A 19674-nucleotide genomic window follows, 5' to 3' on the forward strand; every position below is an offset into this window, starting at 1 on the left:
GCTATTCTAGGTATCTGTTTCCATTGCTACAAAATCATATGAACTACTCAGTCTTCCACCCTCCCTGTTACATTTCATGCTGCTGGTTGTAAACCATTAGAATGCAGGTCTTGATAGCCTTACATAAGCCCTGTGGGCAGCCTAATACAGAGAGAAAGTGCTATTCAGATGATGCTGCCTGCATTGTTTTCACATGTGATTAATTATTTTGTATTGTCTGTATAGATTTGCAGAACTTCATTGTTAATAATATCCAGGGGCCACAGAGTTGGATTTTTGGAGAGAAGGTCACTTTGTATTGTGCTGCGTCCTACTGCAAGGAAGACACTTTGGTGACGTGGATCCTGAGAGAAGATAATGGACCCACCCACGAGGTCTCGGAGCTTCTGTCAGAGAGAGACAGTAAACACGGGATGCTCCAATCTGCTGATTACTTGGCTCTCAGGGAGAGAACTGAGACATCAGACAGAGAGGGTCTCCAAGATATCACTTCTTCTCTGAGCTTCACACCGTCCATTTCTAAACACAAAAACATGGTCACAATCTGTAGGCTAAGCTGTGGTGGGAAAACTAAAGAGAAAACATTTCAACCAAAAAATCTGTATGGTGAGTCTGTGTGTAGCTTTAAATGCAACATTTATTTTGAATCCAGAAAATGACTTAAATAAATTGTATTTTAATATTTTCAAACAGAAAGATGAAATGGAAAAATCACTATAATTTTCATAAGCTTTCTGGTTGCATAATTAATTATTAGAACATCACATTATTCAATAGAATATAGAAATATATGTCTTAATTATGTTATTTTTTTTAACATTTAAAAGTACACCTATTTATACCTTAGGTGTCTCCATTTTAGGGTTACCGTAGTTCATATATGAAAAAGTAACACTTCTGTTACTTTATTCATTTTAGGACCTCCCTTAAAGGACCACTCTAGGCACCCAGACCACTTCAGCTTAATGAAGTGGTCTGGGTGCCATCTCCAGCTAGGGTTAACCCATTTTTTTAATAAACATAGCAGTTTCGGACTTTAGAATGGAATTTCATCATTTAACGAAGTGCGGATCCGAGTTCAAATTAGGGATGCACCAACATTTCGGCTGCCAAAATTTTCAGCTGAAAACAAGCTTATCCTGTTTGGCTGAAAACAGGTCAAATTTGCCAAAAATAAATAAAAATAAGTAAATAAATCAATTTTTCAGATTTTTTTATTTTTGTAGTGCTTGCATTAGCAATTCAGATGATTATATATCCCAATGAAAGATAGCAATGATAACGTGAAAAGTCAAGAATACTGCACTTGGGGCAGGGGAGGTGGGGGGGGGGGGGAAGAACACTATGGGATAGGGAGGGGGGGAAAGAACACTAGGGGAAGAGGGGAGGGGGAAAGAACACTAGGGGAGGGGGAAATAACACTATGGGACAGGGGAGGGGAGGAAAGAACACTATGGGACAGGGCAGGGGAGGAAAGAATACTATGGGACAAGGGAGGGGGAGAAAAGAACACTATGGGACAGGGGAGAGGGAAGACCACTATGGGACAGGGGAGAAGGGGGAAACACTATGGGAGAGGGGAGAACACTATGGGACAGGGGTGGGGGGAAAACACTATGGGACAGGGGATGGGGAAAAGAACACTGGGACGGGGGACACACAATGGGACTGGGGAGGAGGGGGGAAAGAACACGAAAAAGAGGGAGGAAAGAGGAACACTAGAGGGGGGAGAGAGAGGAACATTAAGGGTAGGGGACCACTAAAAGAGAAGGGAAGTTTTTTCATATTCGATTAATTAAATTAATTAAAAACTCTTTTAAAATCATTTGGGGAAAAAAGTCATTTTCGGTTTCAGTTTTCGGCCAAGGGCTTCCTTAATATTCGGTTCGGTTTTTGGCCAAGGGCTTCCTGAATTTTCGTTTTCGGACCAGAATTTTAATTTCGGTGCATCCCTAGTTCAAATAATTTATTTCATACGCAAGGCTCGGTGCTTGCTTTAATCAGACTTTTTAAATAGAGCTGTAGGTTGGACACTGAGAAAAGCTGTAAAAGAGCCTGTGACACAGTGTGCCCCAAGCGCACAAGAGAGGACCCAGTGACATTTATGAGTGCAGAGCTAGAGCAGCATTAATTTATCCAAACCTGTGCAGTTATAACCAGCTGTGTACCATTTAATCAGAAAACACAAAAGGCATGAACCTCGTCTATTATACTAATGTGGGCATGATTTATTCATTGTAACAAAGAAGCTGTTATTGTGCTTTAATTATTTACATTGTAAAAAAAGCCTTATTACTATGTCTGCATTCATAGTAAATATACATAAACTATAATTTTATTCATTGCTTTGTGATGCTCGGATTACGGTCTTTAAATTAAAGCTGTATGATGTATCAGTATTGTGATTGGCTTTTCATTGTCTTCCAGCTAAACCTAAAGCCTCGGATTCTATAAAACTAGCTCTGCTTGATTCTGGGGAGGTTCTCGGATCCTTTAACATTCAGGAATTCTATCCAAATGACATTCAGATAACCTGGACCGGTGGCAGACAATCCGCCTATGACAAGTTAGAATCATCGGAAATCTTTACAGATAGAGATTCCACCCATAATGTTCTTAGTGAATGCAAGATTGATGGGCGATTGTTTAAATATCCTGACTTTACGGTGAAAGTGTCCTGGAAACATGGATCTATGGACGTCTGGGAATCAAGACAGGTCTCAGTTAGCGATAAAGGTAAATATTGAAATAAGATCTCCGTTACATAAACATAAATCTCAAATCTGCCCATAAAATAATATTTTATCAAGCAAGTAAATGAAGGCAGCTAATTGTATGGCTTGCTATAACCTGTTTCAAACCCCTCCCTGATTAAACGTCTTAATGGTGGAAGAACTAAAGAGACACTCTATGGACCACAAGTACTAAAACCTACTGTCTGACAAAAGCAGTTTCTCACCAACCCATCTGCTGTCACTGAGACAGATTTTACAGATAATGTGCTGTGAAGGGACATAATCACAGTATCTCACATAGGTGAAGGGCTTTTGGTAGCAGAAGAGATCTATTTATTGTCATATCACTTGAAAATGGTGAGTTGTGGTTATGGTGCTTAGAGATTTCCTTTAAGTGATGGTTGATTAGTGTACATAATCATTATATTCCTGTGTATGCAATTATAGTAAAACTGGATTTTTTTTTCTATTGTTGGTGGAAGTAAAATACAATATGTTATATTCCCTTTAACGAGTTCATACAAGTTAATCCCTGTTTTTAGTGTGTTTCGTGGCTTAGCTTAGTTCCATGGGGGTGGCCATCTTTAAGCCCTGTTTTGTCATAAGAACCACTTACTTTCAAAGACCATGCACAATCTGAACAGCTGCATACAGACCCAAAATGATTTCCTTACATGTTGGACACTTTGCATGATGCCAGGATTTATGAACACACACTAATTCATGGTTACCTATGTGGAGTTTTCTCAATATCAAAGAGGACTTCAAGGTGGATGCTTCAGTAAAGCAATGGTAAATTAGATGGTGCAGAGAAAAGAAGTATTTTGTTAAATGTATGCATTAAAATATAATACAATCATAGGCTATAATATATTATCTTTTATTTTAAAGAATTGTAAAAGTTGATCAATGTTTTCCTTTAACTCAGTATATGCAGGGAGATTTGCAGCAACATTGGGTATATGTATTAAGTGTTGCTGTTTATTAGGTAATTTAAACACAAATCCTTTAAACATTAAGCAATCATATTTAATTTATCCATTATTTACTTAATATGAATTGTTGAATATCTGATTTTTAATATTTTATTATTTGTTTTGTTTTTAGATTATCCATGGAGACCAGACATCCAAGGCATTCCCCTTCCAAGTTTGATCAATAACCGCCCAGCTAATCTGATGTGCAGAATATCCAGTTTTTTCCCTGATAATGTGGCTGTGAAGTGGCTCAGGAAAGAGAAAGACAGTGAGGAACGTTTTCCTCTAACCCACAGTGAAAAATATAAAATGTCAGATCTCAGCCTGAAGAAGCAGAGTGATAACACGTTTGAGTGCCGGGCATGTCTGAATTTCACTCCGTCTGTGAAAATCGAACAAGGGGCAGAGTTTGTTTGTGTTGTGGAACATCCGAGTTTAACCAGCCCCATAGAAAGAAAAACTGGAGCCATTCAAGTAACGGGTAATTCATTGTATTATGGTCAAACTGGGACACTCTTCATGTTGTGAGTATATAGTCACTGGATCCACAGATCAGCCCTTATAATTTGCTTTCTGATGTTGATCAGCTAATACATTTTTTATTTTTATTTTCAATTTTCATTAAAATGTATATATTTTTTTCTTTAAGTTTGGCCTGTCATCTGACATTATCTTTTTATAGATAATGTAAAAACATTATTACCTACAGATTGATATTATTTTCATCTAGATAAAGTAAGTTAGTAAATCGAGCTGTATTGATACTGTGAAGATCTGTCAGTGTTCTGGTGGATAGCTGAGTGTTCTATCACAAATTTTCAAACCTTACAGATACAGTCATTGATTTGGCCCTGATTGATTTGTTCCTGTTATCTCAAATCCCATTTGAGTTGATAGATTGATGACAAGTTGTTTTATTATCTTTATTTATTTATTTATTTTTAGGATTTCCAGATGTAAAAAATATCATTAACTCGGGAGACAGGGTTTTCTCTTTGAACGTTGATGGTTTTTACCCCAAGATAATCACAATTTATTGGAAACTGGTTCCTGCCTCGTCGATGGGTGATAGTTACACTGTCACATCTTCCAGTTCATTTAATGAAAACCAAGATGGCAGCTATACGGTTACCAGTATCTGTGACCTGAAGAAGAATGAGTTTTGTGAAGATAATAATTACAGCCTTACAGCCACAGTAGAACATGAAACATTGGAGGATCCTATTAATAGGACAATCAGTGTGGAAAGACAAGGTATACAGAATCTAAAATAGTTTAACCGAAAACAAAAGAAAGAGCGGAGTGTTTGGAAAAGGACAAGTATAGGGTAGTGGAAGTTGGTATGTACAATTAAAACTTAACTTTTAATAGGTATGTACTAAAAACTCTAAAGGTAGAGAGAACACAATCTAAAGGAGGGGAGAGAGAAAGAAATCTTCGAGATATAATATCTTAAGAGTTATAGAGTGACAAAAAACATAGCTATATAGTAGAGTTATCTTATATCCTGCTGTGTAATAAAGTACAGTAGAACATGATTCCTCATTGCAGAGAGTTCGATAGTTTTGTAAAAAAGAGAGACAGAGTCCGAACTGATATATTATATATTATGGTACTTGTGTCTCAAGTGTGTCGATAATCTAGGTGGTATTGATTATGCTTGCACGTGGTACTTTACGTCTAGAATTAAGGCAAAGCGAAATTGAATAATCGTGTTAAATGATTATGTATGTGTATTGCAAAAAACGCAGGCTATATGGCCAGCAGCTAACCTGATTAGAATGTTAAATAGACGAATGGACTGGACAGTTAATGTTCTAAGTATAGTCGACTAAACTGTGTTATTACTATATTTGAAAAAACAATAATAATAAGAAGCCAAACTGATAGTTTATATTTGTTGTAATTTGCATAGCGCTTATGTTACAAGTGTGCAATTTAATGTAGAATTATAGCACAGCCAGAGTTTTAATGTGTTAACGTGTAAGGTCAGATGGAGCATTTAGCTGGACCGTTGCTGTTTTGGGGAAGATTGACTAAATTATGTACTGAGACAGATGTTTTGAGGTCAACAACTGCTTGTATCTTCAGGGTGCTGTTGGTGTGGTATTAAGATATTGTGCTTCAGCGTGTGTGTAAGTTGAAGTTGTTAACTGAATATCCATTTAGAGGAATCCCTCTTGAGTATTTAAAAAACATGCACAAACAACAAGAACAAGCCTCAATCAGCCTGCAATTAACATAATTAAAAGGTCCAATAGGAGTTTTTTTTGTCTATGATCAATTCAATTCAGTTTTGCAATTTGGGAAACTGGAAGCTTGCTCATTTAAAGTGACACTATTGTCACCTGAACAGTTTTTGCTTAATGAAGCAGTTTTGGTGTATAGAACATGCCCCTGCAGCCTCCCTGCTCAATCCTCTGCCATTTAGGAGTTAAATCCCTTTGTTTATGAACCCTAGTCACACCTCCCTGCATGTGACTTGCACAGCCTTCCATAAACACTTCCTGTAAAGAGAGCCCTATTTAGGCTTTCTTTATTGCAAGTTCTGTTTAATTAAGATTTTCTTATCCCCTGCTATGTTAATAGCTTGCTAGACCCTGCAAGAGCCTCCTGTATGTCATTAAAGTTCAATTTAGAAATTGAGATACAACTATTTAAGGTAAATTACATTTGTTTGAAAGTGAAACCAGTTTTTTTTTTTCATGCAGGCTCTGTCAATCATAGCCAGGGGAGGTGTGGCTAGGGCTGCATAAACAGAAAGAAAGTGATTTAAAGGACCACTCTAGGCACCCAGACCACTTTAGCTTAATGAAGTGGTCTGAGTGCCAGGTCCAGCTAGGTTTAACTCTTTTTTATATAAACATAGCAGTTTCAGAGAAACTGCTATGTTTATATAAGGGTTAAGCCAGCCTCCAAATCCTCTAGTGGCTGTCTCACTGACAGCCGCTAGAGGCGCTTGCGTGATTCTCACTGTGAAAATCACAGTGAGAGCACGCAAGCGTTCATAGGAAAGCATTGTAAATGCTTTCCTATGCAACCGGCTAAATGCGCGCGTAGCTCTTGCCGCGCATGCGCATTCAGCCGAAAGGGAGGATCGGAGGCAGAGAGGAGGAGGAGAGCTCCCCGCCCGGCGCTGGAATAAAGGTAAGTTTTAACCCTTTCCTCTCCCCAGAGCCGGACAGAAGGGGGTACCTGAGCGTGGGGGCACCCTCAGGGCCCTATAGTGCCAGGAAAACGAGTATGTTTTCCTGGCACTATAGTGGTCCTTTAACTCTTAAATGACAGTGAATTGAGCAGTGAAATTGCAGGGGAATGATATATACACTAAAACTGCTTTATTTAGCTAAAGTAATTTAGATGACTATAGTGTTCCTTTAACTTAATTTTTTGCCCAATTCGATTGATACTTATGTTTCAAGTAGTATGTGTAAACTTATTGTCCTTGCTTGTACTTGTAATATAAATGTAACTAAGTAAAACCTAACTGTTACATTCATACTAGGAAACTATTAACTCGATTGTTATGAGCCGATACAGGAGCAAATTGAAGCGTTTCTATTAAGGGACCAGACGACTAAAAAGGTGTATGGAAAGTTTTTGGTAGATAAAGGTTGAAAGTTTAATATATTATTAAATATTTTAATAATCACTGAAACCGAATACAGTAGAAACTGCTAATGCCATCTCTTGCAATGTATTTGCATTATGTATTTAGATAATGTATCGTGCGTATGTGCTTGGAGACATGCCCATTTCTGCCAAAGTCTAGTTTAAGATTGTGATTGGCTATGATAGTAGACAGCCATCTGCTTAACCAATAATGGAGACTTAGATAGTGACAGGATGAAGGAGACATTTAAGTATTGAATTTTGACAGAAACATGTAATAAAAAAATTCAGTTACACAAGAGGGCACATTAATCTTATGTATCGTACATTACAATGTTATTGTTATTCTTTATTATTTACATTGAATGATCACAAGTGGCACATGGTTATCTATCATATATATTAAAGGAGGCTTAAATGGACTCCATGAGCAACAAAATCACTACATCTTAATGAAGTGGGTTTGTTACATAGATGTTGTCTTTAGTCTCTGGCAAGATAAAACTTGCCATTTCTGAGAAACAGCAATGTGTGCGTTTGTTGGAGAACACGTCTCTAGTGATTGTTAAACAATACAGCCAGTAGAAGCACTTCCTTTTTAAGATCTTTGATTCATTAAGATCTTCACATTCATTTGGTATCGTTGCACACAGCTTGATGACGCCAAACACGTCCAATGCCTCTCATAGAGAATTATTGTATTTGATGCTTCTCTCTGAGAAGCATTGTATTGGCGGAGCACAGCGATTGTCACACATCCACCATACGATTGCATTGCTTCTCTATGAGAAGCACTGGATTGGATCAATATCATTAGAATTGATGAAGTTATGGTAGGCAGAGAGCACCTGGTGGGAGTCACTACAGGTGACCTTAGCCAGCAATGTAGAAATTCTCTTTTCTTTGAAAAGGCATCATTTTTCAAGCTGAGACTGCAAGGACATGCCATACGCCCCAGAACCACTATTTTATGTTTAGGTAGGGTCCCTCCAAGTTTTGAATTCACTCATTCATTTCTAAAATTCTATAATTTTCTAATTTATTATATGCAACTTGCATTACAGGTAGAGGTGTACATTGGCCTGGAGTGATTGTTAAGAAAACTTTCTATATTGTCATTAATTTACAGCCAGGCATTAAATATGTAATGCTCACGGAATGATAGACATGAAGGCCTAAGACGTTGCGTGAACATTCATTATTATATTGTTCGATTGAACATTTGTGCAGAGCTCTGTATTGCTACCTTGCCTTTTTAATGTTTCAAATGTAATCATAGTCTTTTAATGAACAGAAGCAAAGATCACAACTCTTCTGATTCAAGAACAGAATTCAGCAAAGTCTGCAGATCTACGAGAACCATCTGAGGTGGACGCTGGTCCTGCAAATCAACCAACAGGTATGTTTAATATGAAAGGCTGGAAGGTATCAATGTGAAATAGGTATTGTACATTTTAGGAATTGAATGTGATTCTAATATTCTAAACAAAATTTAAAAAAAACTTAATGTGCAATGTCTGATCACTATTTTAACCATATTGATGATTTTTATATTATTATGGTTACGATGCTGTTCTATCATGTAATAATGCGTTTAGGTGCATACCTATAAATATCTGAGTTTGAAGAGACCTGGTTTCACCTTGCAAGGCCGTTTACATTCTCCAATATCCAAAATTATAAATGATAAAGTTTATCCACGTGGAACAAAGGGGAGTGTTGTCCCACCCCAAGGGAATATCATAGGGTGAAACAAGATGTTTAGGCCACTCCCCCTGCACCTCCCAGATCAAAAGAAAAGTCACCTAAATAGTGCTTCCAATTAGGGGGTAACCCTAGAGCTAAACTACTGACAATGAGAGCAAAAATCCCTGTTTTAATACGGTTTATATTTTTCTTTTTAGGTGCACAATTATGTTTTGTATCATTGAGAATAAAGTTTAAAGTTTTTCTTGGCCACTTACAATATTTTTTCTGCTTCCTCCCAGTGTATCCCACATTTTTTGGTGACACTGGGATTTTTGTTCTCATTGTCAGTATTCTCCAATATCCGCAGCCATGCATAAAAAGGTTAATTGATTAATGTGATCAAAATACAATTTTGTCTCTTTTGTGTCTAATATGCATGTGAACGGGTTGTTAACCCACAGAGAAACCAAAAAGCCATTATATGTATTTTTTTAGCCTCTTAAAGAGAAACACTAAGCCCCAAAACAACTTTAGATGAATTAAAAAATTTGTCTGATTTGTTTTTTCAGAGTTAGTTTATAGACAGTTATAATATCATTTAATTAATAAGACCCATTCTTTCATTTTTTATACAATGCAGTAAGATAAAGACTTGTCCATTTGCCATTTGCTATAAAAAAGAAAAACTTTTTTTAAAAACAAATGAGTTGCATTATACTGCACTGTATTCAGTGAGTCAAAAAGTTCACATTCTGTAAAATTCTGCTTTACTGTGAATAACAGTATAATTTGTAAAATTAAGAGAAACTGTGACAAGTGAAATTTTCAGCAGATATGCCCATAACATAAACAGTATCCGATAAATGGAAATATTTGTTTTTCAGAAGATTACCAGAAGTTCATCATGAACAACATTCAGGGACCTCCTATCTGGACCCATGGCGAGAAGGTCATTCTCTACTGTACGGCTTATGATTGCTCTGAGAATGCCAACGTTTTCTGGATTATAAAGGAGAATGATGGAACATTACATGAAATGTGTGATACATCGACGCAGCAGTCGGAGAAACCAGAATATGTGGCATTTAGAGATAGTACAGAGGAGACACACAAAGAGGGTCTATATGATATAACCAGCTCTCTGACTCTGATGCCATCTGTCCTGAAACACTCAGGGGTGATAATCAAATGCAGGATTGTCTGTGAAGGAAAAAAGAAAGAAAAAACCTTTAAGCTTCAATCTATTAATGGTAAATAAAACACACAAATCTAATAATTCAAATCCTCTGTTATCGTTTAGCCAATTCATTCCGTATTTCAGAGACTCAGATCCTGGGCAACCTCCAGGATTTAGCAAAAACAGGGAAAGTAGGGGAACGCTAGAGTCGAACAGGTATAGGCAACAAACAACCAGTTAAGGTGAGAATCCCTCTACCTTCACACTTATTTTACAGATAAGATTAAGAAAGGTGGAAGCCAAACAATTAAATGCAATACATACATATATACAGCAGTCACTTTGTATAGAATCAAGGAAAAATAGTGATCTACACCAGGGGTGTACCTACAACATTTGGCACCTGGACAGACCCTGTATTTGTCCCCGTCACCCCCCTGTTTCAAATGTAAAAAAAAAACCTGCAAATGTTTTTAATATTTTCTAGAATATTTATTGCACAAATCTATAAACTGTATGTTAGAAAGAGTACCCTTAGAGAGTCTACTGAGCCCCATTCACAATATATTAATATTAATACCCAGTCCAATTTAGGTCTTCTCACCTTAATAACTGTTGCTGGTTGGTTGTTGCATCTGGCCAGCAGGCAGGCTGGATTGCAGCTGTGACTGACATACTGGTGTGGCTGGCAGGCCTCTTACTTCCCCCACCCCCATTGAGTGTCTGTTTCTTCCCCAGCCCCTTTGTGTGTCTGTTTTCCTCTTCCTCTCTGTGTGTCTCTTCCCACAGCCTTTCTGTGTGCCTCTTTGTCTCCCCAGCCTTTTTTGCCTCTATTTCCCCTTCCCTGCCCTTCTCTGTGCCTCTTTGGCTGCTGTGCCTTGTTGGCAGGCTGGCTGGCAGCTGTGACTGACTGACAGACAGGTGTGGCTGGCTGGTAGGCCTCTTACTTCCCCCAGCCCCTGTGTGCATCTCTTTCTCCCCAACCCCTTTGTGTGTCTTCCCCCTGCCCTTCTGTGTTCTTCTTTGTCCCGTTCCAGCCCCTATATGTGTATCTTTGGTCCCCAGCCCTTCAGTGTGTCTAATTGCCCCCCCAGCCACTCTGCATGTCTCTTTATGCCCCTAGACCTTCTGTGTGTCTCATTGTCCCCCAGCCCCTCCCTCCTCAACCTTTCCATATGTCCCATTTCATTCCTCCCTGCCTCTTTGTGTCCAATTTACCTCCTCCCCAGCCTCTCAGTGTGTCTCATTTACCGACTCCCCACCTGTCCATGTGTCCCATATACCCCCTCCTGAGTCTCTTCATGTGTCCCATTTACCCCACTCCCCAGCCTCTCCATGTGTCCCATCCCCCCAGCTCCTTCATGTGTCTCTTTTTCCCCCAGCCCTTCCATGTGTCTCATTCACCCCCAGCATCTCCATGTGTCCCATCCCCCAGTTCCTCCATGTGTCTCTTTCCCCCCCAACCTTTATGTGTCTCATTCACCCCCTGCCTCTACATGTGTCCCATTCCCCACAAAGCCCCTTCATGTGTACCATCCCCCCAGCCCCTCCATGTGTTTCATTTACTCTCCTTCACAGCCCCTCCATGTGTCCCATTTCTCCACACCCATCCATGTGTCTCCTCCCCCCCTTCCTAACCTCTCCATGTGTTACATTTTCCCCCCTCACCAGTCTTTCCATGTGTCCCATTTCACCCCTCACCAGCCTTTCCATCTGTCCCATTTCACTAATTCCCCCCCAGCCTTTCCATGTGTCTCATTCCCCACAACCTCTATTCCCCGTAAACAGCCCCTCCATGTGTCCCATTTCTCCCCTCCCCAGCCCCTGCATGTGTCCCATTCCTCTCCACAGCTTTTCCATGTGCCCCATTCCCCCTCCCCAGTCTCTCCATGTTTCCCATTTCCCTCCTCACCAGCCCTCCTATACCTACTGTGTAGCATGAGGAGCTCTTGTTCACTCTTCCCGATCTGACAATCCAGTTCTTCCTGTCAGACTGGTTAGAGGAACAGAGACTCCACTGCGGTCTGTGGCTCGGCCAAGCTGCAATCTGTGACTGACCAGTCACCCGTGATAGCACCATGTGCCCCCAGAACCAGCCCAGAGTATGCCGGCTATGGCACCCTCTAATCAGTGGCACCCAGAGTGGACTGCTCCCACTTAGTACGCCATGGATCCACACTTAAAGGCTGGATTGGTGTTCTGTATCAGCGCAATCTTGAATACACTTTCTTAATTGTATCTGTGTCAGGATTAGTGTTTGCCCATCGTTCACATACAATAATAATATGACAAACTCAGATTGAATATGTTGTAGTTAGTAAATGGGCTTGGGGTACTGTATGAGTTATTACATGTTGAGTTAAAATATGGCACTGTTGATTTCACCCCTCTGCCTCCAGCACCCTGAAAGTAATTAAACCTTTTTGAGACCCCATTGCAATGTCTTACCTATCCTTTATCACTGGCAGTGTATTTATTGTAAGTGCTATCTGTATTACTGGTCCATCGAAGTTGCTTCCTCACACATGTATCCTTAGCAGGGAGAGAGGATATGAGGGAGAGTCACTAAAGAATCACTATAGTCACCTAAATTACTTTAGCTAAATAAAGCAGTTTTAGTGTATAGATCATTCCCCTGCAATTTCACTGCTCAATTCACTGTCATTTAGGAGTTAAATCACTTTGTTTCTGTTTATGCAGCTCTAGCCCCACCTCCCCTGGCAGTGGCGTACACATGACCCATGGGGCCCCGGTGCGAAAATTGATCCGTGGCCCCCCCCCTCACGCTTACTCTGCGCGGGCCGGGGCAGCAACACATGGCGGCGGGCACCTGGTCGCAGGGGTTGCAGGGCTGCGACCGCGGTATGTACGCCAGTGCATGCAGATGCACACACACTTAAAGGACCACTACAGACACCCAGATCGCATCAGCTCAATGAAGTGGTCTGGGTGTCAGGTCCCTCTAGTTTTAACCCTGCAGCTGAAAGCATAGCAGTTTCAGAGAAACTGTTATGTTTCACTGAAGGTTAATCCAGCCTCTAGTGGCTGTCTCACTGACAGCCGCTAGAGGCGCTTCCGCCATTATAAGACACTGAACGTCCATAGGAAAGCATTGAGTAATGCTTTCCTATGGGCGGTTTGAATGCGTGCACGGCTCTTACCGTGCATGCGCATTCGGAGCTGAGAGGCGGAGGGATCCCCAGCGCCATGGGAGTCCGGCGCTGGAGAAAGGTAAGTGCTGAAGACACACACACACACTCTCACGAACAAATGCATACAGACACACACATTTACTGACAGAGACACACTCAGCGGCAGACATACATACACACTCACTTATAAAACATACACTCTCACTGACAAACACACACTCACTAACAGACATCAAACAGACTCACTAACACACACACACAAACACACTCAGTAACAGACACACACAGTAACACACTCACTGACACTCACTAGCAGACACACACACTCTAACACACACACCAACACTCACACTAACACACACACTAACACACACACACTCACACTCACACACACACACTCACACTCACACACACACACTAACACTCACACACTAACACACACTCACACACACACTAACACACACACACACACACTAACACACACACACTAACACTCACACACACACACACTCACTCTCACACACACTCACTCAAACACACTCACTCAAACACACTAACACTCACACTAACACTCACACACACTAACACTCACACTCTCACACACACTAACACTCACACTCACACACTCACACACACACTCACACACACACACTCACTCACACACACACACACACACACACACACACACTCACACACTAACACTCACACACTAACACTCACACTCACACACTAACACTCACACTCACTCAAACACACTAACACTCACACACACTAACACTCACACTCACTCAAACACACTAACACTCACACACACTAACACGCTCACAAACTAACACTCTCACACACTAACACTCTCACACACTAACACTCTCACACACACACTCACACACACACACACTCACACTCACACACACTAACACTCACACACACACACTCACTCACACACTAACACTCACACACACTAACACTCACACACACACACTCACACTCTCACACACACTAACACTCACACACTCACACACACTCACACACACACTAACACTCACACACTCACACACACTCACACACACACTAACACTCACACACACTAACACTCCCACTCACTCAAACACACTAACACTCACACACACTAACACTCTCACACACGCACACACACACTCACACTCACACACACTAACACTCTCACACACACTCACACACACACACTCACTAACACTCTCACACACACACTCACACACACACACTCACTAACACTCACACTCACACACACATACTCACACACACACACTAACACTCACACACACACTCACACACTAACTCTCACACACACTTACACATGTTTTTTTTTTTTTTTATTTAATCCCCCCAGCCTCCCTACCGTTTGGAGTGCTGAGGGGATTCCCTGGGGTCCAGTGGTGCTGCTGGGCTCCTAGGCGGGTAGTAAGGCTGGCCGGTGCGCGAGGGAGCACTCTCCCCTGAGTGCTTCCTCTTCAGCTCCCTCGCGCGCCGCGTAGGGATGCCGGCGCCGGAAGATGACGTCATCTTCCAGCTCCGGTATCAGTGCGGTGCGCGAGGGAGCTGAAGAGGAAGCACTCAGGGGAGAGTGCTCCCTCGCGCACCGGCCAGCCTGACTGCCCGCCGGGTGTAAGCAGGGCCAGCCTCGGGGGGCCCGGAGGTGGCCGGCTTCAGGGCCCCCCAGGAGAAGAGGCTGGCCCAGTGGGTACATACAGGGTCGCAGGGGCGGCCGGGCCCCCTGGTGGGCCGGGCCGGTCGCAGCGGCGACCCCTGCGACCCTGGTATGCACGCCACTGTCCCCTGGCTATGATTGACAGAGCCTGCATGAAAAAAAAAAAAAATGGTTTCACTTTCAAACAGATGTAATTTACCTTAAATAATTGTATCTCAATCTCTAAATTGAACTTTAATCACATACAGGAGGCTCTTGCAGGGTCTAGCAAGCTATTAACATAGCAGGGGATAAGAAAATCTTAATTAAACAGAACTTGCAATAAAGAAAGCCTAAATAGGGCTCTCTTTACAGGAAGTGTATATGGAAGGCTGTGCAAGTCACATGGAGGGAGGTGTGACTAGGGTTTATAAACAAAGGGATTTAACTCCTAAATGGCATAGGATTTAGCAGTGAGGCTGCAGGGGCATGTTCTATACACCACAACTGCTTCATTAAGCTAAAGTTGTTCAGGTGACTATAGTGTCCCTTTAACTTTGTGCATCGAACATTACATCGTACATTATATAGTTGCTGGTGCCTCTATATCCGATATCATAATCTTGGGAAAATCTCTATTAATATTGTGTCCCCTTTACCTACAGCATACAGCTGACTCTGTCTAGAATATAGTTTTTATTTCTTACAATTACTTTCTATATGGGGGGCCTTGTGAAAAATTCTAACTGTGTTCTCCCTCTCTGTGCAATTCTCCCAGTGCAAGGTCCATTATGTTAATTGTAATGTATAATGTAACTAATATTTATATTGTAAATGTAATATTTTATTCTAGCTAAACCAGCAGTGGTGGAGCCAGTAACAGTGAGTCTCTGTGAGTCCGGAGAGATAATGTATTCACTGAATCTACAGAACTTTTATCCAAAGGAGATCAGGATTATCTGGACCTATGGACCAGGACAGTACCAGAAACCTGTCACATCCAATGATGTTATCAAAATAAATCCTGATCTTACTTACAGCATCCAGAGTGAATTAAAGGTTCCTGGGGACAACTTTAAAGATCCAAACTTTATAGTGTGGGTTTCATGGGAACATTCATCTCTGGATCATCCAGAACACCGGAAATTCTGTGCTAAGGACCCGGGTAAGGAAACAGGCTGCCCGGATGGAAGTTTATTGTGGAATATTTAATAAATGTCAATCACATGTACGTCCAGTACATACTTAATTGTCTTTCCTTACATTCAGATTCATGTATTATTCCATTCCCTCTTTAACTGATTTTTATTATCCCTTCAACACCCTCCCCTCCTCCCCTCTCCCCCATCATCATTTTGTTTTCTTTTTCATTTGCTAGTATCCTACCTGGCTGATAGCTATTTAGTTTGGAGCTTTAAGATTTTTTGTCTTTCAATCACTCCTACACTTTATAAACTTTCCTATTTGCAATATTTAGTAGACAAGCCCTCGGTGCCTTGGTACCCTCACAGTGTTACTATCTGGCCAAGTTCACAGAGATTGTGTCTACATAATATAACAGGTGTGTTACAAACGGTTAGACTGTATCATATTTCTGCTTGTCACAGCTACCTAAAGACTGTAGTTTGTTTCTAACACCCTGTATGTATATACATTCCGATAACACCCTCCTTTGTACCAGATGGACCCTGATACATGTTAGCAAACACATCTTTTCCTACTTTAATCTTCAGGATGGTGGCCTTTGGATACACGTCCCCAATTTTTTATTATGGTTATGCTATTTTTACTATTGGCATTGATTAAAAGTGAAGTTTTGGATTGATTTATTGTGCAGGCTGTTTTTTTTCTTTTTACATTTCATTGTTTCATGTTTTCTTTTTGTTAGTTTACACTAAAATAAGGGGATAGCCCCCATCAAGGTCCAGCCTGACACATTCTCTCTGACTTCATTTGTTTTTAGTCCACCTTTATCTTACTTTATATGACCCTCCCCATCTCCATCACAGTTACCATGTCTTTCTGCACTCCCCAAGTATCCTGGTTACAGATTGCCCACCATGGCACTGGGGCAATATCAGCATGTGTCAGTTCGTAGCTGATTGGCCACAATATCTGTCTGAATCTCAACTCTGTTAATACAGTCAGAGCATCTCTTCTCCTCATAATCAAATATCATGAACCTGCTCCATGATCTACCCTTGTGTAGAGAACATGCCATTGTTATTTGTGGGTATTTAAACCATTCCACTAGTGGAAGTAAAGTCTAAAAATACAAACAGTATTGAAAAAAACTATTGTTCAGTTACAATTAATGGCTCCTATAAAATCGGTGTCTAGTGTTTATATTTTATTATCACCATTTACAGATTCCGTTTTTTTGTTTATGTAGAATTTACCTGGCGTCCAGAAATTCAAGAAATTCCCATCTCTCCCGTATTACTGGGTAAGAGGGTCACCCTACAATATAATATCTCTAATTATTACCCGGATGCTCTGGCTGTGGGATGGTTTAAGAAGGAGAAGGGAAGTAATGAATTGGTTCATTTAAGAGCTTCTAATAACTACAGAATCCCCCATCGTTTAACACACAATAAGCAGCCGGATAACACGTACAGCTGTACTGCAAGTCTGGATGTCATAGCAAGGAGCGAACTCCAAGGAACAGAATTCATCTGCAGAGTGGAACATCCCAGCCTGGAGCAACCAATAGAGAGACGGACTGAACCATTACTAGTAAAGGGTGAGTGACTTGTGGATGCAATATGCGAAGTACAAAAACAAACCTCAGTCTGGGTCAGGGTGACATGTTTGAAAGTGGAAGGGAATAAATGGCTCAGTAACATGACAGTCCCATCACAATCTGATTATCCCAACAAACTCAACATAACTCACAGCATGATACAATACAGAAACTATCCATTACAGTGATAATGTAGCTATGGTTGGTCTGGCTGTATTTCACTCTATACTGCCCCTCAGGTTCTATGTGGTATTGCAAACTAGTAATAGAAACGGCTGCAGGTGGAGGCACAGATTGTATGAATTAGAATGTATCCTTGTGGTTTGCTCACTGCTTATCACACATAGCTCTGAATATTAAATATATAAATTTCTCTAAATCATCTGGTTAATCCATGTTACAAATGGATGGGGGCACAAGTGTTTATTTCTGCACGCACATTGACTCCAAAGCAGAGCATGCAGAAAAAAAGTGTACTAGAAGAAATAAACCACTCTAAGTAAATCCAGCGGAGAGCTAATATTTGAATATACACTTACCCCTTCTATTACAGGGGAAACAATTGAATATTAAAGAAATACAGCTAAAACGAGATAGAATGACAAAATATAGTGCAATATGCTTGGGATGGTTGGAGTGGTTTAAGGTGTATATAAAGTGCACTCACAAGCAACAGAGCCCTACAAGGACAGGCTCAAAGGTGAAATAGCTGAATTTGAAAAATTCAAGTTTGCTGCAAGTTTTCTATGCTTCCAGTTTTGGTCTAAAATGTTAAATTCACTTTGAATTCCTGGACATTTAAACTGGTGTGACACAGCACGTGGACCTGTGCACAATCTAGACATGGACAGGTTGCCAGATGTGTTTAGGGCTGATCTCCAAAAAAGTCAAAAAAGTGAATACGTTGTTATTGCTCACACTCACTGTGACTGCCTAGACTTGGAAGTATTCTGGATCAAAACAGGAAGAAGTCATGTATGCTAATAGACAAGCTTATTCCCTAAAGTCTGGATGGCCCCATACTGAATGGGCAAAATCATTCCCTGCTGTATGGGGCCATTCGAACTGCAATCCAACAACGTTCACACAATCCATCAATGTTCATGCAATCAAACAACATCTGGATTTTGTAATTCAGGTCTTGTATGGGCATGAATTTGGTACAGATTTCAGCTGGATTGAACTCCGTTGAATAGGTGAAATTCAGACCAAATTCTACAAATCCTGGGCCAGAGCCTTCAAATTCTGACCCGGATATAAAACAAAAACAAAAAAAAACAGAACTCTTTGCCTGTTGGCGACCAGTAAACATATAGTTAAAAACCCTCAGCAGTGTGAGGTTTAATTTGTGGCGGCTGGCCTACGCTTTCTATTCAGCTGCCACAGTAAAAAAAAAAAAAATTAAATTAAATTAAAAGCTTATGGCTCATCTATAAGACCCTCATATTACTATAATGTCTTCTAAACATTTGAAACTACTGACATGGCAACCATTGCTGCCCATTCTCTAGAAAAGGTACTATCCTGTGGGGATGGGGACAGTAAAATAACTGAGGGAGATATGGATTGAGGCAGATGGAGGTTTAAAAACTCCATTATAATAACAGTCTTATTGACTGCCATAAGCTTTTTATATATTTATTTATTTAAATGTTACAGAATTGGTCGGACCGACATAATCCTGACTGCATTTGGATTTAGGTCCAGTGTGGCGCTGCTGTAATGTTCATGCTCTTATGTTCTTCTTGCTCTGCAGCCTTGCGTGCCATTTAGTAATGCGGGTGCCGGAACACAGCTCCATTGCTGCTTACCTCCATTCCCCCCCCCCCCCTGGATACATGCACTTGCGACTTCAGTGATCCCTGGAGTTTCACCACTGGTCACCTCCCCAGCTGCATTGATACCATGGAAGTTACACTGTCA

General features: G+C 40.8%; 1 protein-coding gene across 1 annotated transcript in view; it reads left to right on the top strand.

The window, feature by feature from the left end:
* LOC134571358 (uncharacterized) overlaps positions 1–19674 on the top strand; it is a 232721-nt gene that overhangs the window by 5886 nt on the left and 207161 nt on the right. Inside the window, exons 5-12 of the mRNA XM_063429560.1 lie at positions 226–606; positions 2428–2736; positions 3843–4193; positions 4658–4966; positions 8619–8723; positions 9898–10263; positions 15862–16173; positions 17401–17751. Of these exons, the coding sequence (XP_063285630.1) occupies positions 226–606; positions 2428–2736; positions 3843–4193; positions 4658–4966; positions 8619–8723; positions 9898–10263; positions 15862–16173; positions 17401–17751 (2484 nt within the window). The remainder of the gene's footprint in view (positions 1–225; positions 607–2427; positions 2737–3842; positions 4194–4657; positions 4967–8618; positions 8724–9897; positions 10264–15861; positions 16174–17400; positions 17752–19674) is intronic.

The sequence above is a fragment of the Pelobates fuscus genome, chromosome 8 (genome assembly GCF_036172605.1).
Source record: "Pelobates fuscus isolate aPelFus1 chromosome 8, aPelFus1.pri, whole genome shotgun sequence".
NCBI classification, from domain to species: Eukaryota; Metazoa; Chordata; class Amphibia; order Anura; family Pelobatidae; genus Pelobates; species Pelobates fuscus.